The sequence below is a fragment of the Mustela erminea genome, chromosome 1, assembly GCF_009829155.1.
Source record: "Mustela erminea isolate mMusErm1 chromosome 1, mMusErm1.Pri, whole genome shotgun sequence".
In the NCBI taxonomy this organism is placed as follows: domain Eukaryota; kingdom Metazoa; phylum Chordata; class Mammalia; order Carnivora; family Mustelidae; genus Mustela; species Mustela erminea.
Window position 1 is genome coordinate 18,760,964 of NC_045614.1, and position 24,808 is coordinate 18,785,771.

General features: G+C 44.2%; 1 protein-coding gene across 2 annotated transcripts in view; it reads right to left on the reverse strand.

Moving 5' to 3' along the window:
• PRKAR2A (protein kinase cAMP-dependent type II regulatory subunit alpha) overlaps window positions 1–18,461 on the reverse strand; it is a 150,989-nt gene extending 132,528 nt beyond the window's left edge. For both annotated transcript variants that reach the window (XM_032319073.1, XM_032319063.1), the window contains exon 1: window positions 17,901–18,461. In XM_032319073.1, coding sequence (XP_032174964.1) covers window positions 17,901–18,153 — 253 coding nt within the window. In that variant the 5' untranslated portion in view covers window positions 18,154–18,461. The remainder of the gene's footprint in view (window positions 1–17,900) is intronic.
• Between the last annotated feature and the right edge of the window lie 6,347 nt (window positions 18,462–24,808).

Here is a 24,808-nt window from a genome sequence, read left to right on the forward strand (position 1 = left end):
CCCTCTCTGCCTACTTGTGATGTCTCTCTGTCAAATAAATAAATTTAAAAAAAAAAAAGCCTCTGCCTTCGGCTCGGGCCATGATCCCAGGGTCCTGGGATCAAGCCCCACATTTGGCTCTCTGCTCTGCAGGGAGCCTGCTTCCTCCTCTCTCTCTCTCTCTCTGCCTACTTGTGATCTCTGTCTGTCAAATAAATAAATAAAATCTTTAAAAAAAAAATCCATTACTTGAGCACTAGCCTGGTAATGTCAAGACAAATCACCTCCTTTTTAAAAATAATACAGTCACACACACACACATGCACACACAAAGTCAATAATCTTTCCCAAAAGAGCCATTAAGAACATGGCAAGAGGTGACAAGTATGTCTTATTCACAGTATGAAACAAATCCTCCTCTAATCATAATTTTACTTTTCTTTAAAAATATTGGCTGCGGGGGTGCCTGGGTGGCTCAGTGGATTAAAGCCTCTTGCCTTCAGCTCAGGTCATGATCCCAGGGTCCTGGCCCTGCATTGGGCTCTCTGCTTAGCAGGGAGCCTCCTTCCCTTCCTCTCTCTGCCTGCCTCTCTGCCTAATTGTGATTTATGTCTGTCAAATGAGTAAATAAAATCTTAAAAAAAAATACTGGCTGTCTCCAAAAAAAAAAAAAAGTGCTTAATTATAACACTGCAAACTGAACAATAAATCTCCAGCCACTGGCTTAGCCAAAAAATCTTTATCCAAACTTCAACATCATTAGTCACTATCTTCACACACAGTATCTGGTGGGGTATCACATCTTAAAACTATTGTTGACAAATTCCCAGACAGGTATCAGGACATGGACTGAGAAAAACTCAAGCCATCTATTTTTAGATCTTAAATTCATTTAAGTGGAAACTCAAATGCATAAAAAATAATACAAGCTAAAAGTTTTCATTTCCAGGCTCTGAACACTCCTACCTTTTTTAATGCCGAAGAATCACAAATTAAATCTTACACTTAGCAGGAAAAATGACATGAGAAAAACTTATGGTGAAGATATAATATACAAGAACAGTCCTAGCAGACCACCTGTTTCTAGAGATGAAAAAACCTGTGCCAACACCTGTCTCAGTCTGGAGCCACATCATCTAAAATTCTTACAAAAAGACTTAATGAGCAAAATGTTTCCTCTATTATTTTCCTTCAAGCTGCTTTTTATTTGAAGAGAAAGCCTCGATCCCCTTTTTACTAAGGAAGTATTTAATCCTGAAATAATATCTCATCGTTCAACAGAACTGTAAACTAAGGCTATTCTGTGCCAAAGACGATGAAAACAAGCTCCTCAGTCTCCGGAATGGGCAAGTATGCCCAGCCTGTCCTTGCCTACATATCATGCACTGGTGTTCTCCAATGTATGTGGTCCTTCAGATGAGGACATTTCAAAAGCTGCCCACAAATTACTAAACATGCAGTAGCAAATCTCAGTTTTTTGTGTTAGAACAGTAGATCTTGTGTTCTGTGAATAAGCATCCACTAATTCTACTTTTTTTTTTTTTTTTAAAGATTTTACTTACTTGAGAGAGTGAGAGAGAGAGAAAGAGCAAGCACAAGTAGTGGGAGGGGCAGAGGGAGAAGCAGACTCCCCACTGGGCAGGGAGCCTGATGTGGGGCTGGATCCCAAGACCCTGAGATCACGACTCCAGCTACAATGAAGAGTCAGATGCTTAACAAACTGAGCCACCCAGGGACCCCTAAATTTTTTTAAATAATCGTATTTTCGGGGCACCTGGGTGACTCAGTGGGTTGAGCCTCTGCCTTCAGCTCAGGTCATGATCCCAGGGTCCTGGGCTCTCTGCTCGGTGGGGAGCCTGCTTCCCTCCCCCTCTACCAGCTGCTCTGCCTACTTGTGATTGCTCTCTCTTTCCAATAAATAAACAAAATCTTTAAAAAATAATAATAATAATAAATTAATCAATCATATTTTCTTAGAAAGGGCCTCTAAAAGAAAGCCCACCTTTTCTCTTGTATTTGGAAAATTGTTTCTTCCACAAAACTCATTCTCAGAGCCATTTTCGAAAAGGGCAAAAGGGTTCTCAGTGTTACTGTGAAAGCTTGGAAGAAGGAAGAAGGCCGCATATCTTTCAGTTGCACAGGTGAAGAGCTGGGTCCCTGAGGAGCAGTAACCTCACATTCTCACACCGAGGAAGCTGATGAGTGTCCATTCCCACCAGGGGAACAGACGTGTCCGTCACGATGTGATAAAGACAGGACTTAAATGCAGTCAGTCTCAAAGAGGAGAACTAGGCAGAAGAGGACCAGTGTGTGAGTCATAGTAGTGTGTAACTCACTTTTCTAATTGGAGATTGTCTTGCTCTCTTCTATTTTAAAAACAGTGTGTAAGCAGATCACTGAGGGACATCATTCTTTTTCTAAAATTGAAAATACTTTAATAATAAGAATCAGAAGGCTGGGGAAAAAAATGTAGGCAATCTTCAGCACTCTCAATTAACTATCTCCACTAAAACAAAAAACTAATCCAGGATGTCTGGGTGGCCCAGTTAGTTAAATGGCTGCTTTCGTCTCAGGTCATGATCTCAGGGTCCTGGGACTGAGTCCCACATCAGGTTCCCTGCTCAGTGGGGAGCCTGCTTCTCCCTCTGTCTGCTGCTCTCCTGCTTGTGCCCACTCACTCTCTCTCTCTCTGACAAATAACCAAATAAATAAAATCTTTTAAAAATAAATAAAATTTAAAAATTAAAAAAAACTAATCCAAGGATAATTCAATCACTTAATTATTGATTTTGAGTATCTGGCTATTTCTTTTTCTTTCCTTTTTTTTAAATTTGAGAGAGAGAGAGAGAGAGAGCACAAGTGGGTGGGAGAGAGGGAAAGGCAGAGAGAATCTCTCAAGCAGACTCTTACTAAGCATGGAGCTAACACCAGCTCAATCTCATGATCCTGAGACCCCAAGATCATGACCCAAGCCAAAACCAAGAGTTGGATGCTTAACCCACTACACCACGGAGGAGCCCGCTGGCTATTTCTAGAAATGTAAAAGTTAGTGATTCCCTTGTTACCATAATTACTTCCTAAATATTTTCATCATAATAGTGACCTTTTATTTTCTTTCATTTTTCCCAACAGATTAAGAAGTTTGTAAAAGCAACAAATGGAAAATTCCAACAAATAAAGTAATCCAGAAATAGCTCATCATCTCTCATCAGATAAAGAAGTTTTGAGACTTGAAAGAGGTTCCAATAAGCTACCTTCTCATTCATTTCTAGATAACAACAGATTTTGTACGAAGAAGTTGATACTTATTTTAACATCTTTATCTATTTGACAGAGAGAGACAGAGATAGTGAGAGAGAACACAAGCGGGGAGGAGAGGGAAAAGCAGGCTCCCCACTGAGCAAGGAACCCGGATGGGGAGCTCAATCCCAGGACCATGGGATCATGACCTGAGCCAAACGCAGATGCTTAACTGACTGAGCCACCCAGGTACCCGAACTTGATAATATTTTTTAAAGATTTTATTTTTTTATTTGAGAGAGCACACACACAAGTGGGGGAAAGAGGGAGAGGGAGAAGGCAAGGGAGATGCAGACTCTCCACTAAGCAGGAAGCCCAATGTGGGACTTGATCCCAGGATCCCGAGATCATGACCCGAACTGAAGGCGGACACACAACCAACTGAACCACCCAGGCATCCCAAAAAGTTGGAATTTTTTAGAACAAGAACACTTGCCCAAAGAAGGTCTGCATTATAAAAAACCTTTTTAAAAATGCATTTGTTGGGGCACCTGGGTGGCTCAGTGGGTTGGGCCTCTGCCTTTGGCTCTGGTCATGGTCTCAGGATCCTGGGGTTGAGCCCCGTGGGTTCTTTGCTCGGTGGGGAGTCTGTTTCCCCCTCTCTCTCTGCCTGCCTGCCTCTCTGCCTACTTGTGATCTCTCTCTCTCTGTGTCAGACAAATAAATAAAATCTTTTAAAAAATAAAATAAAAGTGCATTTGTTTCTCTCTCTTTTTTTTAATGCATTTGTTTCTTTCTCATGGATCCATGGCATTGAAAATAGCCAACAGACAGATAAGCTAGAAAAATCAATAACCTGTTTCAAAGAGATAATTTTCCCTTAGCTTAAACATTCACCTCTGAGACTCAACTCATAAAAGAGAAGGCCTTGAAGTAAAACCTTAAATTACCCTTTAAATTAAATAACAGGGAAGGCAAATAACACTCCTTTCCCCTCTCTGAATATGAGATGTCCCTACTTCCTCCCCGTTCTAACCCATCCAGTCTTTGGGCCTTGCTGCACTAGCAGCTACCTCTCCTCTGGCTCCTCTTCCTTCACATAGGATCACGTTTGGGGTGACTATATCTTAACAAAAGTAAAAACAAAAACCTCCCCTCACGCCCACCTCTCCTTCAAGCACTGGGTCTTTTCTTCTTTAAAATGTAGTCCCCATGCCTCACCTGCATCACCGGCAGCCACAAACACACTCCCAGCCCTGATGACGCCTGAGCCTCTATCCAGTTTAAGTACAGAGAAAGCAGGGTTTTTTTTTTCCTTCTTGTAATGCAAGGGATTGACTTAAACATTGATTAAGGCGGCATTCACTTCAAAGAGGCATCTATTTCAAGAGGGCTAATCTTGAATAAACACATTGGGAGGGGTGCCTGGGTGGCTCAGTGGTTTAAGCCTCTGCCTTCAGCTCAGGTGATGATCTCAGGGTGCTGGGATCAAGCCTGCTTCCCCTCTCTCTCTGCCTGCCTCTCAGCCTGCTTGTGATCTCTATCTCTGTCAAATAAAAAAATAATCTTTTAAAAAACAGACAAACAAACAAAAAACACATTGCTAGCCACTTGATTAGATGAAGAGCCTAAGCTGCCTCCCCTCACTGAGGCTCCTTTGTTTTGGAGATCTGGTTGATTTTGCTAGATGGTCCTTTGGGCCACTTGTTTTTTTCTGTTCCTAGGCTTTAAATTCCCCCCTCTTATGTTTTAAATTCACCAATAAAGAGTGAGCCCCCAAACTCTAGGCCCCGACCTTCAACTCTAATAAAAGTAGAACCCCAGGCCTGTGCCTGCTCATGCTCTCTCATTCCCAGGCCTGCGTTCACGCACTCTCCTCCCATCCCACACAACATTCTCGCCGCGTGGTTCCATGTGTGCTGTGTAATTTCCAGGTCCTGTAAATACTAAACTTTTATTTTTTTTTCTTCCTTAAACCTTTCTTTCAAAGTTTCCTAATGGCAATTGCTGAAGACTGCAATCACAATAAAAAGTGCAAGGGCCCATCTACCCACAACAATGCTTAACGCCAGGCTGCGACCAACACAAAACATCCCAAGACTCACAGCTGACTACAACCACGTGAACACCAGCCTTCACCACCGCTGACCTCTCCCGTTGCTTCCAACACCACTGGCTGACCAATGAATTCTGTAGCTCTCATCTCTGTGCTCTCACAGTGTACGCCATGTTATCAGTCTCCAAAATCAGCCCCCCATTATACACTCACTCATTTACTCAACAAGAGCTTTTTAGATATCCACTATGGGCCAGGTATAAGCTAAGCGCTGGAGACAAAGTATAAGACAGAAATCTTCCCATTCCCAAAGAACTTCCATCCTACTGACAGAGAAATAACAAAAAGCAAATAAGAATTCCAGATCATTACAGAGCTCTGACATAACCACGTGGGGTGCCATTAAACCTCAACAGAGAGATCCACTCTAAGCAGGGCAATCCGAAAAAGTCTTCTGAAGCTAAGTCCTAAAAGAGTGCCACCTAGTCAAAGCCAGGGGAGAAAGAGTGAGGAAGGGCCAGGCACAATCAAAAAGTACTGGGGGAGGGGCGCCTAGGTGGCTCAGTGGGTTAAAGCCTCTGCCTTCGGCTCAGGTCATGATCCCAGGGTCCTGGGATCGAGCCCCGCATCAGGATCTCCGCTCAGCGGGGAGCCTGCTTCCCCCCCTCTCTCTGCCTACTTGTGACCACTCCCTCTCTCTCTGTCAAATAAATAAAAAAATCTTTAAAAAAAAAAAAAAAGTACTGGGGGAGAGAGAGGCTAGTGTAAGAAAGAATAAGCTTAACAAGCAAGGAGGGGTAGGGCTAGAGAGAGAAGGTAAAGAGAAAGACAGGGACCAAACCCTGCAGGATTGTACAGACCACAGAAGATATGTGGATTTCATTCCACTTTCAGTGAGGGGATTTAAACTGAAAAATGACGAGATCTGATCACCATTTTAAAAAATCTCTCTCGGGGTGCCTAGGTGGCTTAGTCAGTTAAGCATCTGCCTTTGGCTCAGGTCTTGATCCCAGGGTCCTGGAATGAAGCCCCGCATCATGGTCCCTGCTCAGCAGGGAGTCTGCTTCTCCCACTGCCTCTGTCTGCCACTACCCCCTGCATATGCTGGCTCTCTAAGAAATAAATAAAATCTTTAAAAAATAAAAACAAAAAAATATCTCTGGCTAGTAGGTGGAAAATGGACTGGAGAGGCAAGCAAGGTGTCTGAGAGAAGGAACTACTGTGGTTATCCAAGCACAAAAGGAGAGCCAGGGTCTAGACTGGGTATGACACTCAAAGCACAGCAAGAAAAGAAAAAAACACACAAACTAAACTTTATCAGAATTTAACATGTGTCCGTCAAGATTGTAAAAGGACAACTCACAAAATAGGAAAAAACATTTGCAAATCACATACTGGGTTAGGAACCAGTATCTGAAATATGTAAAAATCTCTTACATCTCAACAACAAAAACACCCCAATTTAAAAACGGACAAAGGGGGGCGCCTGGGTGGCTCAGTGGGTTGGACCTCTGCATTTGGCTCAGGTCATGATCTCAGGGTCAAGGGAAGGAGCCCCACAGCACAAGGCTCTCTGCTCAGCAGGGAGCCTGCTTCCTCCTCTCTCTCTCTCTCTGCCTGCCTCTCTGCCTACTTGTGATTTCTGTCCGTCAAATAAATAAATAAAATCTTTTTTAAAAAATGGACAAAGGACCTGAATAGACATTTCTCCAAATAAGATATACAAATGGACAAGCACATGAAACATTATTTCTCATTAGGGAAATGCAAATGAAAACCATAGTAAGATACAGTTGACACCCACCAGAATGGCAATAATCAAAAAGACAAAGGTGGGCAATGACATGGAGAAAATGAAATCCAAGTACACTGGCAAGAAGGTAAAATGGTTCAGCCACCATGGAAAACAGTTTGGCACCTCCTCAAAAAGCTAAGCTAAGAACTGCCATATGACCTCACAATGCTACTCAAAGAACTGAAAACAGGTACTCACACAAGTAAATACACAGGTATACAAGACCAGCACTCTTCATAACAGCCAAAAGGTAGAAAATGCCCAATGCCTATCAACTGATTAATGGATAAACAAATCACAGTATATCTCAGGGTCCTGGGATCGAGCCCCGCATCAGGCTCTCTGCTCGGCAGGGAGTCAGCTTCCCCTTCTCTCTCTGTCTGCCTCTCTGCCTACTTGTAATCTCTCTCTGTCAAATAAATAAATAAAATCTTTAAAATAATAATTTGATGAATGGATAAACAGAATGCAAATTATTCATATAATCGAATAGCATTTGGCCATAAAAGGGAATGAAGTACTGAGAAATGCTGTAATATTGATAAACCTTGAAAACATCACGTTAAGTAAAAGAAGCCAGGAGCAGAAGAACACATTTAATTCCACATACATGAAGTGTGCAGAATAAAAATCCATACAGACAGAAGATAGATTGCTGGTTGCCAGGGGGAGAGGGAGAGATGAGCAGTGACCATAATGGGTATAGGGGTTCTTTTGGGGTATCGAAAATGGTCTGGAATTATACAGCAGTGATGGTTGCACAACTTTGTGAATGTACTAAAACCCACTGAATTGTATTCTTTAAAAAGGTGAATTTTAGGTATCATATCTCAATTATAAAAAAAGAAAGAGAAAGCAAAACAGAATCATCAAACATATGGAATCAAAGCTAGTACAGCGGAGGTAAATAATTGAAGGTAATAACTGCAGTATTTCATAGAGTTTGCAAAAAGATGAATGTAAGGAGTGAGGGGAGGAAAAAAAAAGTCAGAGACTACTCTCATCCCCATCCTAACTTAAGTCTTCAATCTTGGCATTTACCCACACTTTTAAAAACCAGAATGTCAGAGGTCCCCAGGATCATGTCACAGCCCTATTCTCTTCGACCTGGATAGCCTCATCCACTTCCAGACCACACTGATAGCTTCCCACACCTCTCTTCCAGTCTTGACATGCTTCCTGGTTCCAGGCCTGTTGTTACTATGGCTATTTCCACCTGGCCACCCTGCAAACCTATCAAATTCATGCAACCGATCCAACTCTGTCTTCCCCTTAATTAAGAAAAAAAGTGTGTGGAGGGGTAAACACCTGGGTGGCTCAGTCAGTTAAGAGTCTGCCTTCAGCTCAGGTCATGATCCCAGGGTCCTGGGATCCAATCCTGCATTTGTGGGAGGGGGGGAAAAAATCCTTGCTCAGCGGGGAGCCTGCTTCTCTGCCTTTGCCACTTCCCCTGCTTGAGCTCTTCCTCTGAAAATAAATAAAATCTTAAAAAAAAAAAAAAAAAAAAAGTGGGGGGAAGGGGCGGAAGAGGAGGGGAAGGAAGAGAGGGAGGGGAGGGAGAAAGATTAATCTTAACATTTCTGAGTGGGATATTGTGATATAATAAGAAATATATGTTTGGTCTCGGGCCCTGGTTCCTGGCACAGAGCTCCTAAAACCCTCGGAATTTCCTGAGTGGCCGAGAGGAGTGTCTTGTTATTCCTAATAAGCCCCTATCAACCATAACCAAAGTTGAAGCTAATAAGGAGGATGGGGGCTGGTTACCAGAGGAACCAACCAGGTGACTGGAACTTTCAGCCCCTTGACCTCCAGGGAGGGGAGAAGAGCTGGGAATTGACTCATCACCAATAACCAATGATTTAATCAATTGTGCCTACATAATAGAACTTCCAGAAAAACTCTAAAATAAATGGGTTCAGAGCTTCCAAGCTGAACACACTGAGATGCTCGGAGGGGCACAGGCCCCTTCCCATATACCCTACCCTAGGCATCTCTTCCATTTGGTTGTTCCTGACTTGTATCCTTTATGGTAAAAATGGTTTAACAGTAAGTGAAGTACTTTCCTAAGTTGTGTGAGCCCTTCTAGCAAATTATCGAAGTCCAGGAGGGGGTTGTGGAAGCCCCCAATTTACAGATGCTCAGCTAGAAGTACAGGACTCTGGGACTTGTGATTAGCCTCTGAAGTAGGGTCCCATCTTGCAGGACTGAGCCCTTAACCTGTGCAATCTGCATTAACTCCAGGTCGTGTTAGAGTGTTGTGAACAGAGAAACAACAGCATTCCTCTACCTAGTATCTTTAGTAACAGCATCATCCCTGTAGTATGCCAAGAATAATACTAGGTTCAACCCAGATGGAGTGTAAGGAGTAAACCCTGACTTTCCTCTCTCCCTCTCTTTCCAAAAGCAAGAAGTCAATAATCCTTATCAACTAAATCAAAATACATATCTCAAGTATACAACCCGACCTTGAATGTGACCAGAGATAAGATAAAGGTTCAACCTTCCTAAAATGAATAAAATTGAAATTAAAACATTGAGAAAAAAATTCCAAAAATTAGTACTTTTAGAAGAATTTTAATACCTGTGTTACCAAATGTACTGCAAACTTTATATTCACACATGTTGCTGGTGACTGCATGTGGTGATCAGCACAATCCTTCTAAAAAGCATATGACTAGGGCGCCTGGGTGGCTCAGTTGGTTGAGCGACAGCCTTCGGCTCAGATCATGATCCCGGACTTCCAGGATCAAGTCCCGCTTTGGGCTCCCAGCTCTTTGGGCAGTCTGCTTCTCCCTCTGACCTTCTCCTCTCTCATGCTCTCTCTCACTCATTCTCTCATGAATAAATAAATAAAAGCTTTTAAAAAAAATTAAGAAATAAAAATAAAAAGCATATGACCATACAGTACTTAATAAATAACAATCAAAAGTACATTTTCACCTAATAGTTCTATTTCTAGCAATATATTCTAGGAGATCAAGCCAAAAATGTTAAAAAGGCTTGTGTACTCTTTGAGGAAGACACGGTCACAGTAGCAGTGGAGCCTGGGGTGCCGGCTCCTACTCCTGACTCCCAGTACTGGCTCTCCCTGAGGAACAATTCCGTCAGGAAGCTGAACTGCATCCATGGCTCTTAAATATAACAGAATGTCACCCCTGAACCAGAGGTGGCGATTCACCAAACTACAATTACTGTAACCAGCCGCAACATAAAATCCGTGAAGAAGGTGTATGCTGATCCAATGAGAAGAACAAAGGAAAAGAATCTCAAAATGAAAGGACCAGTTCAGGTGCCTAACAAGACTTGAGAATCACTACTTAGAAAACTCCTTGGGGCACCTGGGTGGCTCAGCTAGTTAAGCATCCAGGTCTTGGTCTAGGCTCAGGTCATGATCTCAGGGTTGTGAGATCAAACCCCATGTTGGGCTCCACATGGGGCATAAAGTCTACTTAAGATTCTGTCTGCCCCTACCTCCCTCTAAAAACATCAAAACAAACAAACTTCTTGTGGTGAAGGTAATAAGACTTGGGATCTTTCTCAGATGAGGACCTGTATGCAACTCACTGGCTCACACAGTCCTGAGATTGTTAAACAGATTCCTTCCGTCAGCAGAGCAGGAATCAAGGTTGAAGTCACCACTGCAGATACTTAAATTAACTACCTTCATAAATTATCAATTGCTGGGGTGCCTGGGTGGCTCAGTTGGCTAAATGTATGCCTTCAGTTCAGGTCATGATGCCAGGGTCCTGGGTCAGGCTCCCTGCTCAGTGGGGAGCCTGCTTTTCCCTTTCCCTCTGCAGCTCCCCGTGCTTGTGCTCTCTCACTCACTCTCTCCCTTTTTTTCCCTCTCAAATAAATAAAATCTTAAGAAAAAATAAATTATCAATTGTTTTAAAAAAAACAAAACCCTATACATAAAATAAGTTCATACAAGCAAACAACTGCAGGCAACCTGAAAGGAGAATAATTAAGTAGAGTATAATATATTCACTTGATTTACAAACTGCAGCAAAAAATCATTATGACAACAAAATACCAGCAAAATACATCCAGCAGCATATCAAAAGGATTATACCTTACACCATGACCGAATGGGATTTATCCCAAGAATGCAAGGGTAACTCAACACACAAAATCAATCAGTGTAATACATCACATTTAAAAAATGAAGGGGAGGGGCGCCTAGGTAGCTCAGTGGGTTAAGCCTCTGCCTTCGGCTCAGATCATGATCTCAGGGTCCTGGGATCAAGCCCCACATGGGGCTCTCTGCTCAGCGGGGAGCCTGCTTCCTCCTCTCTCTGCCTACTTGTGATCTCTCTCTCTGTCAAATAAATAAAAATAATATTTTTTTAAAAAATTAAAAATAAATGAAGGGGAAAAGCCACATGATCATTTCAATTGATGTACAAAAAAGCATCTGACAAAACTCAACAACCTATCATGATAAAATCACTCAACAACTAGGAATTAATGGGAATTTCCTCAGGGCACCTGGGTGGTTGGTGGTTCAGTTGGTTAAGCTTCTGCCTTTGGCTTGGGTCATGAGATCAATATCTTATTTATTTGAGACAGATATATATAGAGAGAGAGAGCATGCCCATGAGCAGGGTGGGGAGAAGCAGAGGGAGAGGAAGAAGAAGACTCCCAGCTGAGCAGGGAGCCTGACGGGTGGCTGGATGCCAAGACTCCAGGAGCCAAAGGCAGACGCTTAACCAACTGAGCCACCCAGGTGCCACAAGGATGCCCACTTTAGTCAACTCTATTCAGGATAGTACTGGAAGTCCTAGCCGCCGCAATCAGGCAAGAAAAAGAAATAAAAAGGCAATCAGATTGAAAAGGAACAAATAAAACTATTCACAGATTATTACATGACCTTATATACAGAAAACCCTAAAGAATCCACAGGTTGCAGGGTATAAGATCAACACACAAAAGTCAGTTGTAGTTGTATACATTCACAATCAACACTCTGATGATAAAATTTAAGAAAACAGGTTTTCTTACAGAAATGGAAAAACTGATCACGAAATTCATATTGATTCTTGATCTTTGGGTCGTGAGTTCAAGTCCCATGCTGGGCATAGAGCTTATTTAAGAAAAAAGAAAAAGAAAGAAAGCAAAGTGGTTGTATTGTGAATGTATTTAATGCCACCGAATGGTATACTTAAAATAGTTAAAATGGGGGACATCATTTGTGGAGCACACAACTCTTGATCTCAAGGTTGTAAAGTTCGAGCCCTCACTGGGTATAGGGATTACTTAAAAATAAAATCTTTAAAAAAAAAAACAAAAACTTAAAATGGGGCACCTGGGTGGCTCAGTGGATTAAATCCTCTGCCTTCGGCTCAAGTTGTGATCTCAGGGTCCTGGGATCAAGCCCCGAGTCAGGCTCTCTGCTCAGCAGGGAGCCTGCTTCCCCCTTTCTCTCTGCCTGCCTCTCTGCCTACTTGTAATCTCTGCCAAATAAATAAAATTTTTTAAAAAGTTAAAACGGTTAATTTTACATTATGTACATTTTACTACAATTTAAAAAGGAGGTGTGGAAGAAGGGTGATTTTAGTGATGGTGTGGAGGAGATATGAGTGGGAGGCCTACAGATGCTTACCATAAAAGCCAATCCTAAGACAGGAACAGGGAGGAGGGACAAGATGAGAGAGCCCAGAGAATACTATGAGTGAGTGAGAGACACAGAGAAAGACTAATTCCTAGGTTTATTGCTTTAAAACTTAGAGGAAACACAGTGTGACAAGTATGCTAACATCATCAATTTTTGGCATATGAGTTTGAGAGATGAATGAGAGATGACCAGCTGGCAAAATGAGCATAAACACATATCTGTATCAGCAGAGAAAGTTGTGAAGCTATAGTTTTGATTTTGAAGGTCCAGGTTCAAGGCAGTAAAAAAGCTCAGGAAGAGAGCTGCTCACTGAAGAAAAGGTAACAAACTAAATTCTGGACATCGTGAACTATCATTTAAAAGGCAGAGACGAGGCCAAGTGGTGGATGGAAAGCCAGGGGAATGAAGACACAGATGTCAAGAGGGAGGGTGGTTCAACAGTGTCAAAATTCTGCTGAGAGAGCCACTAGGGAAACTGCAGAACCATTATTATTAAGCAATTTAAAAAAGTTCTGCTAATGCTGTTTGGACCAACTCCTATGTTATGTGGTATACACTGTGTAGTACAAAATGCTGGGGAAAATTCCTAAGGAATTCACTAAAAAAACTACTAGAACTAGTAAGTTCAGCAAGACTGTAAGATACAAGATCAATATTCTTTAAAAATTAACTATTTCTATATACTTGCAATGAGCCATCTGAAAATGAAAGTTAGAAAACAATTCCATTTACAATAACACCAAAAGAAATTAATTACTTAGGAATTAATTTAAGAAAAGATGTATAAAACCTATATCTGAAAACTACAAAACATTATTATTCTTTAATTCATAAGATCTTCTTTAGAAGATCTAAACAAATGGAAAAACATCCCATATGCATAGCTCAGATGACTTAATGTTAAAATGGTTATTCTCCAAATTAATCTACAAATTTAAGGCAATCTCTATCAAAATCCCAGTTGCCCTCCTTGTAGATGTTGACAAACTAATCCTAAAATTCACATGGAAATTCAAAGAACCCCAAAAGCCAAAACAATTTTGAATAAGAACAATGTTGAAGAACTCACACTTACTGATTCCAAAATTACTACAAACCTATAGTAATCAAGACAGTAGTAGTGGCACGCAGACAGATAAGTAGACTGAGAGGGCTCTTTTTGTTTTGTGTTTTGTTTTGTTTTTAAGTAGGCTCCATACCCAGCATGAAGCCCAACACAAAGCATGAACTCACAACCCCGAGATCAAGACCTGAGCTGAAATCAAGAGTCAGGGGCTTAAGCAACTGAGCCACCCAGGTGCCCCTAGAATCCTTAATGTAAAAAGTTAGAATGTAAAATGGTGCAGCCACTTTTGGAAAACATTCTGGCAGTTCCTCAAAAAGTTAAACATGGAGTTACCACATGGTCAAACAATTCTACTCCTACATATATACTCCAGAGAGAAATGAAAACATATATCCACATGAAAACTTGTACACATGAATATTCACAGCAACATTATTCATAATAGCTAAAAAGTGAAAAGAACTTAAATGTCTATTAACTGATGACTAAATAAAGGTGGTATATCCATACAATGGAATAGTATTCAGCAACAAAAAGGAGTAACAGATTAATATGTGCTATAATACTGATGAACTTTGAAAATACGATGCTAAACAAAAGCCAAGAGCCAAAGACCATATACTGTATGACTCCATTTATATGAAATGTCCACAACAGGCAAATCTATAAAGCACATTAGAGGGCAATGCAGATATTGGCATTCATGGCTAGGGTATTAGGTTGTTTTGCGGGTGATGAAAATTGATTGTTCTAAAACTGATTGGGATGATGGTTGCTCATATCTGTGAATATACTAAAACCACTGCGGGGGAACCACTGAATTATATACTTTAAAAGGGTGAGTTATATAGTACGTGAATTACTATATATATATATATATATATATACGCTAGAAGACCCACAGAAAGAAATGTTTTATGGTAAGTACAGAAGTAAATCAAGTCTGGATGCCAATTTATTGTTCTCATGAGGATAGTTAACAGTAACTTATTAATACGTCTGAAGTTTTCAGGCTTTCCCAAAAGTTAAATACTCATTATAATACTTCATACTTGGTGTGCTGTTTGACATCAAACACTGTTATTAAAACAAACCAATAACAGGTAATAACTTCTTTGAGTGTTTCAAACAGCAGTTTTATAAACTGAATTGGTAAAAAAAATAAAATAAAAAATAAAAATAATAAACTGAATTGGTGGTTAGCCATACTAAACAAAATCTCTCTTGCTACATACAGATCCAACTCTATATATCCTAGTTCTTATTTTTGGTATTGTGGGCTTATTACCCTAATGTTCCTAATCACTGGATATGTAATGTATTTCTTATATTTTTAAAAATTGTGATAAAATATACATAAAACTTACCATTTTTTAAGATTTTATTTATTTATTTGAGAGAGGGAGTGAGAGAGGGAATGAGAAGGGCGAGGGTCAGAGGGAGAAGCAGACTCCCCACTGAACAGGGAACCCAATGTAGGACTCGATCCCAGGACTCTGGGATCATGACCAGAGTTGAATGTATTTGCTTAACCAACTGAGTCACCCAGGCGCCCCAAAACTTACCATTTTAACCATTTAAGTGTACTACTCATGGAATTAAGTACATCCACAGTGTTATGCAACCATCACCCTTATCCAATTTCAGAACTTTATCATCCCAAAGAGAAACTCTATACCCATTAAACAATAACACCCTATTACCAGCTCCAGCTAACCTTTATCCTACTTTCGGTCTCTATGAAATTTACCCATTCTAGGCACCTCATATAAGCAGAATCATATAATATTTGTCTTTTGGTGTCCGGCTTACTGGATTAGCATAATATGTTCATGGTTCACCCAAGTTGCAGCATGTATTAGAATTTCATTCCTTTTAAAGGATGAATAGTATTTCATAGTATATATACATATGACAATTTATTTATGCATTCATCTGCTGATGGGACATGGGTTGTTTCTACCTTTTGGCTACTGTGAATAATGCCGCAACGAACACTGGCATGTAACTCTACGTTTGGCTCCCCAGTTTCAATTCTTTGGCATATATACATAGCAGTGAAATTGCTCAATCATATGGTAATTCTTTGATTTTTTTGAGGACCTGCCAAACCATTTTTCCACTGCATATAGACCATTTTACACTCCCAACAGCAGTGAACAGGGGCTCCCAATTCTCTACCTTCTCACCAACAATTGCAATTTTTTTTTCATAACAGCCATCCTCATGGGTGTGAAGTGGTATCTCATTGTGTGCAATGTATTTTTAGTCTATTATCTGTAAACAGAAGTTCACCTAGTGTTGATTTCTATAATTATATGTAACACAGCCACGTTAGAGATACAAACAACAAATATTTACATGCCAATAAAATAAAGCACAGAATTACAAAGATTTAAATCAACTGAATTTTGAAAAAGATATCAAAGATGACAATGAATATAGATATAACACAAAACCTATATATGCCATTTTACTCATCTGGGACTAATGTCTAAAAGACTAATATGGGCACATAAAAATTTCACAAAGCAAGTTACAGTTTTGTGATTTATAGATATGACAGTGAAACAAATGAGGAGTCACTCCTGAAGTAAAACTTTTAGAGACACATTTATCCCTGACAGATCATTGTCACTGACCGCATTTTAAAGATAAGTGAATCTGGAATCACATAAGTTTAACCACTTGTCTTAGACCACAAAGCAAATCTTTGGAAGAGATCTGGAAAGTAACAATTTGACTTCTAGGCTTAAGGCAAAAATCTCATAATTTAATGTGCAAAATATCAAAGAAAAACTGAGAACCATTTCAACTCTTGACGGTAAATAAACTATGGGAAGTTGTCCACAACACTGAAGCTTACAACCTCCAACAGCAATGACAGATAAGAAACTTCCAGCTAACGGACCTGAATGTGGATTCTGCTCAAAACTACATTTCCCGCCCCGCCCCCACCATGCTCTAAGAACACTGAGTCTCTAACTCTGTCTCTGTTTTCATTGTTTTGTTAAATTTTGGCGGTTCAAACGTAGGATAATTCTATTGTTAAACTGACAAAGCCTATGATGAAGCAAACAAAGAAAATGAAATTGTTCTTTGACAACCTTGCCTAAATCAGATATAGAAAGTGTTACTTGTCTTTTTTTCCTGCACCCTACATGCTAAACAAGATAGTTACTGTTTACCCTCACCGAATTTGATCCAATCGTTTTAGCGAAATTGAAATATATATTACGTATATTTTAAGAAATATTTTAAATTTCAAGAAATACTAAGAACATTTTAAGAAATCCATGCCCAGTTATGCAGAGGTGAAATGACCTGACTGGGATTTGCTTTAAAATACTTCAGCATGAAACAAGATGGGACCGAGGAGGGAGACGAACTGAACCGTAAGAGACTCTTAATCTCAGGAAACAAACTGAGGGGCGCTGGGGGGGACGGGGAGGAGGGATAGGGTAGCTGGGTGATGGGACATTAGAGAGGGTATGTGCTATGGTAAGTGCTGGGAATTGTGTAAGACTGATGAATCACGGACCTTGAAACAAATAATACATTGTATGTGAATTAAAAAAAAAAAAAAACACCACCTTAAGCAAAGCAAAGGAAAAAAAGTAGAGATGAAACATTTGTGACCTATTTAAACTGTTGAATGTGGATGGTGACATACAGTTCTTTTCACCTTTTCTCTACTTTTGGCTATCCTTAAAGTTTTCACCATAACTTTTCACAAACTGAGTGATTTCCAAAAGAAGTTACTGTCCTGGTTATCGAAGACAAGTGGGCGGATACGAACGTCCTAGTTCTTCGGAACCATCCCGGCGAAGGGTCCCCCCCGCAGAGGCGAGGCCGCCGTGGGCTCCGCGCCACCACGCGGGCCGAAGGCGCACGTTTTCTCCCAGGCTGAATCTGACAACTCCCTCGGTGCGCTCCCGAGCTCGGAGGACCGCCCAGCTCCGCTGGGAAGTGGCGCACGCGGGACTCACGCCCGCGGCTCGGGGAAGCCCGACAAACTCCGCTCGCGCGCTCCAAGGTCCCGGCCCAGTGTGGTCGGCCCCCGCAGCCCCTCGAGACCGCCGCTGGAGACCCCCGCACCGCCCCCTCCGTCCCCCCACCACGAACGTCGGCCCAACCCACCGCCTACCATCCAGGTCCTCGTCGTCCTCCGACTCGGTGTCCGCCTTCGCGTCGGCGACCAGGCCAGCGCCGGGCTCCAGACCCTGGGAGCCGGAAGGAGGGGCGGCGGGCGGGCTGGCGGGCTGCGAGCGGGCCTCGCGCAGGCGGGTGAAGTAGTCCACCGCGAAGTCGACTAGGTCGGGCGGCTGCTGCCGCAGCACCTCCACGGTGTAGCCCTGCAGCAGCTCCGTGAGCCCCGGCGGGATCTGGATGTGGCTCATGCCGGCGGCGGCCGCGAGGACAGGCGGGTCCGGGCCGCCGGCGGCCACTGCCTCCGCGCTCCCTCACGCCGGCCTTTTCGCCCGGCGCCCGCGAGGTCTCCTCCCGCGCGACCCGGCTCTGGCCCTCCTCGCGCCGCGCCGCCCTTCGGCCCGTGTGTGTCTCCGGGCCGCACGACCCTAAGCTACTACGGCCGACCTGGTGCCGCCGCCGCTGTCACTGGGCAGCCGCCGCCGCCGCCGCCGCCGCGGGGACCGACGAGCGGGCAGGCGGGACGGGCGGGGCGGGAGCCCGGGTTGTGACGCACGCGACCGCGGGCGTGCGCGCCCCCGCCGACCGCCGGCCCCCAGTGCGCGTGCGCCGCTGGGCCGCCCGCGGGTCCTGTGCAGTCTCGGGTCAAGTCCCGGGAATGAGTGGTCTACTGGCTTAAGGGAGTCTTCGGTTCTTCCCACTTAGCCGGGAAGACCTTTCACATATTGTTTCAACATCCGGTAAGAGCCTTCTCTTTGCCAGCACTTGGTAGGCTCCAGGGACACAGCCTAGAGCCAGATAGCCAGACGACGCCTGGCACACACATTACAACTTCAGTGTGACACGTTCCGGCTGTCCTGGAGAGCAAGAGGGGGTGACATTCAGGCTGACTCCGAGTCCTGGAGAGGATCCCACGACAGGAAAATCTTGAGGAAAGCCGTCTGAACATAGAGGGCAGCAAGAGCAAAGGGCAGCAAGAGCAAAGGGCTGGTAACAAGTCAGGACCACCCTGGTCCCAGGGTGGAGTGGTGGCATGACGGTAGGACCTTCAGAAATCTGGCAGGGGGTCTGTGATATGTCAAACAGGAAAGGCGTGATAGATGGTAGGAGTTTCAGTGATACAGTAATTTGAGAGCCACATGCGAGAAATAAGCCTGTTAGAGTATGTATGCTGAGCACGGAGTAAGGTGCAGAGCAGGAATCAATTTTGTGTCTCTTCTCCTCTTAAGCACTCCCACCAGGATTCTGCAGGCCTTTGCTCTTCCCACACTCCACCCTGGCCCCACAGTGTTTCATGGTGTTGAGTAGACCATAAGGCACTGTTATGCTTTGCCCCTAGGGAGGGGGCATACGTGAACTGGAGAGGCTAGGCTATTTCCCAAGTTGCCCCCTTCACCCACACCAGATCGAAGGGAATAGAAAAAGGTGATTGTTCTGGGTCCCTGTGCTGACAAAAGGCCAGTGGGCATAGGACAGAATCCTGCCTCTCTTTGCTGGGCCCAGACAGAAAGTAATGAGCTATAGGCTTGGGAACCTCCAATGCATTTGGGATGGTTAAGCTCCACCAGGTAATTACCCAGTATTAATTAAAATCAGCACTAAGACCTCTCATATTGGCTTGGCACATACCCAGGAGTTCAGTGCTGCTAGGAACTCAGTTTCTGGAAACAGGAGCAACAGATCCCCGCTGGTACAGAAGCCATCCACCCTCTAGGCTAGGCAAGCCTGTGATTCCAAACAGCTGTGTCTCCCTGGACAAGTTCCTTGACTCCAGGGGGAAGTCTTGCACAATTTACTTTGTGAGAGCAGGGATAGTGTCCAATTTGTTTCCTTTTTTTTTTTTAGTTTTTATTTATTTATTTATTTGACAGAGATCACAAGTAGGGAGAGAGGCAGGCAGAGAGAGAGCAGGGGAAGCAGGCTCCCTGCTGAGCAGAGAGCCCGATGCAGGGCTTGATCCCAGGACTCTGGGATCATGACCTGAGTCAAAGGCAGAGGCTTTAACCCACTGAACCACCCAGGCGCCCCTCCAATTTGTTTCCTGCTGATTCCTTACCACACACTGTTGGGGAAGGTTTACTGAATGAATGAATGAATTCTTCCACACAGCAAGTGGAGTCAGTGAAACTGCTCTCCTGACCCATCTCAGAACTAGAATCCTTTTCTTTAAAGTGTGCTTTCTGATATCAGCGTATGAACACTTCATTAAGGATGGGTAGTAAGAAGCTAACGGGGCAGGGCTCATCAACTCTTCTCTGCTCTTTAGACCAAGCCTTCCAAGTATTCCAGGAATCAGCCCATATCCAGAAGAACTGTGTGTCACTCCCACTGCACCACCACACCTGGGGATCTGCCTGTTTCAAATAATCCTACAACCAACCCTTTGGAAAGGCAAATTCACAACTCCACTCCCCTACTTGCTCATTCTTCAGGTTTTATATGTTTGGGGTTTTTTTTAAGATTTATTTATTTATTTATTTGACAGACAGAGATCACAAGTAGGCAGAGAGGCAGGCAGAGAGAGAGGAAGGGAAGCAGGCTCCCTGCTGAGCAGAGAGCCCGATGCGGGGCTCAATCCCAGGACTCTGGGATCATGACCTGAGCCAAAGGCAGAGGCTTTAATCCACTGAGCCACCCAAGTGCCCCCAGGTTTTATATGTTTTAAAGGGGGACAGGTACCTGTATAGTTAGGACTCTCACCTCAATTACAAAATAAGATAGAGGAAGGCCACTCTGATGACAGAGCTGGGTGTAGGCAGGTTCTCCAGGTCACTTCAAGGAAACTCCCATCAGCTTCTGCCAGGAGTAGGCTGGTTTGCTGTCAGTTGGCCCAAAGCTTGGCCTGCCAGCCAGCCAGCAAACACAGCATTCAAAGGGCATCTTTAGACCTGGAGGGAATGAGGGCCACAGAAAGCAGGAACCCCATAGCTGTTCCTTATCTCACAAACCAGCCTGAGAGTAAGGATGGACAGCCAGCCTCCCGGCCCTACCTGGTTCCCCTCCCTAACACCTGTTCCAAGAGCAGGGATCCATCTCTGGGAAGCCCTTCTGTTGCAAGTAGAGTCCCAAAGGCCTTCATGAATGCTCATTTGAGCTGTCCAAAGAAGAGTGCCTTAGAGCAAAAGAAAATACCAGAGCCCTGAATCCCACATCTTCTACCCTCACCCTCCTAGGAGTGCCTTCATTCAAGCCTGTCCAACTACACCACTAGAGGTTACCATGGCAACCAAACCCACAGACAGCAGGTAACTGGGAAATAGCTGCCACCAGTAAGTGATGGTGGGGGACAAAGCAAAAACAGAGACCCTCAGAAGCAAGAGAAATATAGAGCCTGCGGTAGAGAAGAGGCCTGACAGGTGCTCAGCTCCAAGCACCAGTCCTAGGAGTCACTCCCCAGCAGGCAGTCGGAGCTTGCAGAGACTGCCACACCACCAACCACGGGCAGACGCGAACACAATGGGGCTGGTTCTCAGAGATGTTTACAACTAGTAATCACAGTAACACAGGTGGGGCGCATGTTTAGCCTGACAGCAGTGGGTCTGGTGAAAATGAACATGGGTAAGGTACCAACTATTGTTTCCAATGAAACAGTGGATTTCGTGTACTCTTGATAGGTTTATTATTTTAACGCATTTTTTTTTCTTTCTAGGAGGAAGAGAAACACCCAAACTCCCCCCAGACTCCTCTGGGAGCCTGCTCTTGGCCCAGACCTCCCAGTGTATATACCTTCTGCCCTCTGATACCCTCTGCATACTGGGAGTGGGGGAATGGACTCAGCCCAAGCAGCAACACCTCCCTCTTCTCTGCCCAAAAGGGATCTCTAGGCCATTCCCCTCCCCTACCTATCTCCTGGAACCTGTTGGTGATCTGACTACCCCTGAATGCCAGCCCCTCTGGTCCAGTCTTCCCAGCTCATTTAGCATCTACCACCATCAGTTTCTCTTTTGCCTCAGAAGTGTTTATGAGCCTCTGGGACAGGAATGCTTGGTGAAATGGGCTGTGTTTTCTCTGTCATCACCCAAGCTGTCCCTCAGCCTCTATAATGCCTCCCTCATGTGGCCACTGCCTTTGGTCCAGGAAGTCTGCTCTATTTTAACAAGCATCCATGCCCCAGGATGGAGTTAATTCCCAGGCCACCTGTTTCTGCACCTGTGAGTCACCCTCTCCCCAGGACACTGTGTCCCAAGAAAGTATCAGTTTCTGCAGCGGACCTTGGGTCAGCCTCGGAGACCCCTCAAGGAAAGAACAGACCTTGGGAAGCAAGGGAAAGGCTGGCTGGAGAGCCACAGGCCTATATGCTCACCAGAGCAGAGAAAGCAGAAAAGAGAGCCCTCAGGGAACACCTGGTCCTGGGGCTTTCCCAGTACCTGTTGGGACTCTCTGCTACCTGTGGCCTCACTCACAGGCCAGTGGCCCAGCTTTGACCCTGTAGTGCAGACATGCCTCCTGGAGCTTGGGCCAAGCAGTCCCAGGACAGCCTCTGATAGCATCACAACCCTTTCTTCAGGCCTGTGAACACCCAGACATAACTCTGTCATCTGCACTCTATTATCGATCTGCCAATGATCTTGGCAGATCAGCTTACCCGGTCTGAGCATTGGCTTCCACATCCAAAAGTGGGGTAAAAATGTGTGCCCACTAAACATCGAGTTACATGGAGATAAAGTAATAAGAATAGGGGCGCCTGGGTGGCTCAGTGGGTTAAAGCCTCTGCCTTCGGCTCAGGTCATGATCCCAGGGTCCTGGGATCAAACCCCGCATCGGGCTCTCTGCTCAGCGGGGAGCCTGCTTCCCTCTCTCTCTCTGCCTGCCTCTCTGCCTACTTGTGATCTCTGCTTGTCAAATAAATAAATAAAAATCTTAATTAAAAAAAAGAATAAACCCATGGAAAGGTTAGAAAGGGCACAGGGGCTTCAGCCTCAAAAGAACTGTAGGTAAAGAATTGTAGGTGGAGATGGTATGACCTTACAACAGGAAAATGGCACTACTGTTGCTTCTAATAGGCTTGTTGCAACATTCCACTCGCTGCCCCTCACCTTTGACCCAGTTATACTCTTCTTTGTGCCTGGGTGAGGCTGTTATCACCGGCTGGTTGTTTTAACACCTGCTGTCTGGCTTCTAAATGCTGCCTGTGACAGAGAAATTGTTGAGGAGGGCCCCAGCCCTACCCCCACCCTCACCCCCATCACGGACAGCAGAGATATATCAGGAACAGGTGGCATTTCAAAGTGCATCATAAAAAGGAAGTGCCAGCCAGGAGGGACTTACTTACCATCTGCTCTGCTCCCTTCACAAATACGTCTCCTGGGGCTTCCCTATTTGACTTAACACCTATCCAACAACCAAAGGAGTAGAAGAATCTATCACCACTAACATCAAGGAAACGAAACATTCCATTTTAAAATGGAAGCTGTTTCAAAGGGCAAAATAGCCAGACGCAAGGACTGTAAAAGTGATCCTGAGCCATGGGAATGGCTGTCATTTGGCTAGAATGCAAATGCACTCACAGGGGCTTTCAGGCAAAGGCTGAGGTTGCAGGATTATCTCAAGGACAGGGTGCTGCCAAGAGCGTCAAGAAACACTTATGTGGCCTTCTCCAAACCAGGGAGAGATTAAATAAAGACATCCTGCAGCATTAGGGAGCAGGCATAACACTGAATTAATCTTCCTAAGCAGAGGGCACATAATTTTCATCTCAGAACAATGTTATTTGTTGTTGTTTTTGCTTGACCATAATTCCTTTCTGGTCATCCAAGAATATCTTCCCAGGAATAAAGTGTCCTTCCTTAAACCCCCAAATCTTTAGCTTCCTGCCAGGCTGGCCAAGCCCACTCTCAGATGGGGGTGGGTCCTTCCCCCTCATCCCCTTATTCAAGTAATGGCACTAAAGCCTAAGTCCCAGGGTCTCTCTGCAGCTGCTGCAAGGTGGGACGTACCAGCAGAACTCTAACTGTGACTGCCAGGTGGGACAATGCCAGAGAAGCCCAGCTCTGGTAGCCTTGCCAGCCACCAGACAAGGACAAATTAACTGGGCTCCCTTACCTCCCCTGGATGTACCTGTGCATCACCAATAGCCTAATTAACAAAGCCCGGCTGGTGACATCAGATCACAGTGACCCCCAAACTCATGATAAGTCAGGATTGCTTCTGGCTTTTAGAACAATCAACTCTCTGTTAGCTCAGGGCAGAGAGGTGAAAGAGTGAAAGGAAGGGCTGCAGGCTTGTACTGAGGGCTATGGGAATAGTTAGCAATCAAGCTCCCCCACTTCCCCATCAGGCAGTTGCTGCTAGGACAGTCAGGGAAGGCTGGGCTAGCCTAAACTTCCTCCTCTTCCTCCTCCTAAATCCCCTGCCTGGAGCCACCAAGAAGGATACCAGATCCCTGACAACCTCCACCAAAGCCACAGGCTGCCTGCTGAAGTGACCCAGAATCGAAATAATTTCACACAATGCAAAAATTAGAAACAATATTTATTGTTTCCTGTTAAAATAGGGTGCTCTCATGAGAAAAGAGTGTGTGAAAAGAGCCTTTCCTACACCCCAAGCTTTGTCACTTATCTCAGCAGGCTAGAACTGTTGATTCAAAACCCTCCTCACTGTGTAGGAGGGAAAGCTCTCCATCTACTCCTGGGAAATTAGGCTACTGTACTTTTAGCTTTGATTACTTGCATGCATTAGAAAGAAAAACTCAACCTGTTAACAGGCTATCTGCCCCTAGGCACATTTGCTCAGTCTACTTGGACAGAGAGATGTGGCCTTCAAGTCCACATCCCCATATGCAGGCCAGGATTAAGTGATAACCCTGGAAATCTCGTGGGTGTTCCTGGGTAGGGATCGAAGACAACACCAACTCTTGGTCAGCTGGTTGAAAACATGCATAGTGTCTCTAGTGAGAAGCTGAGATTC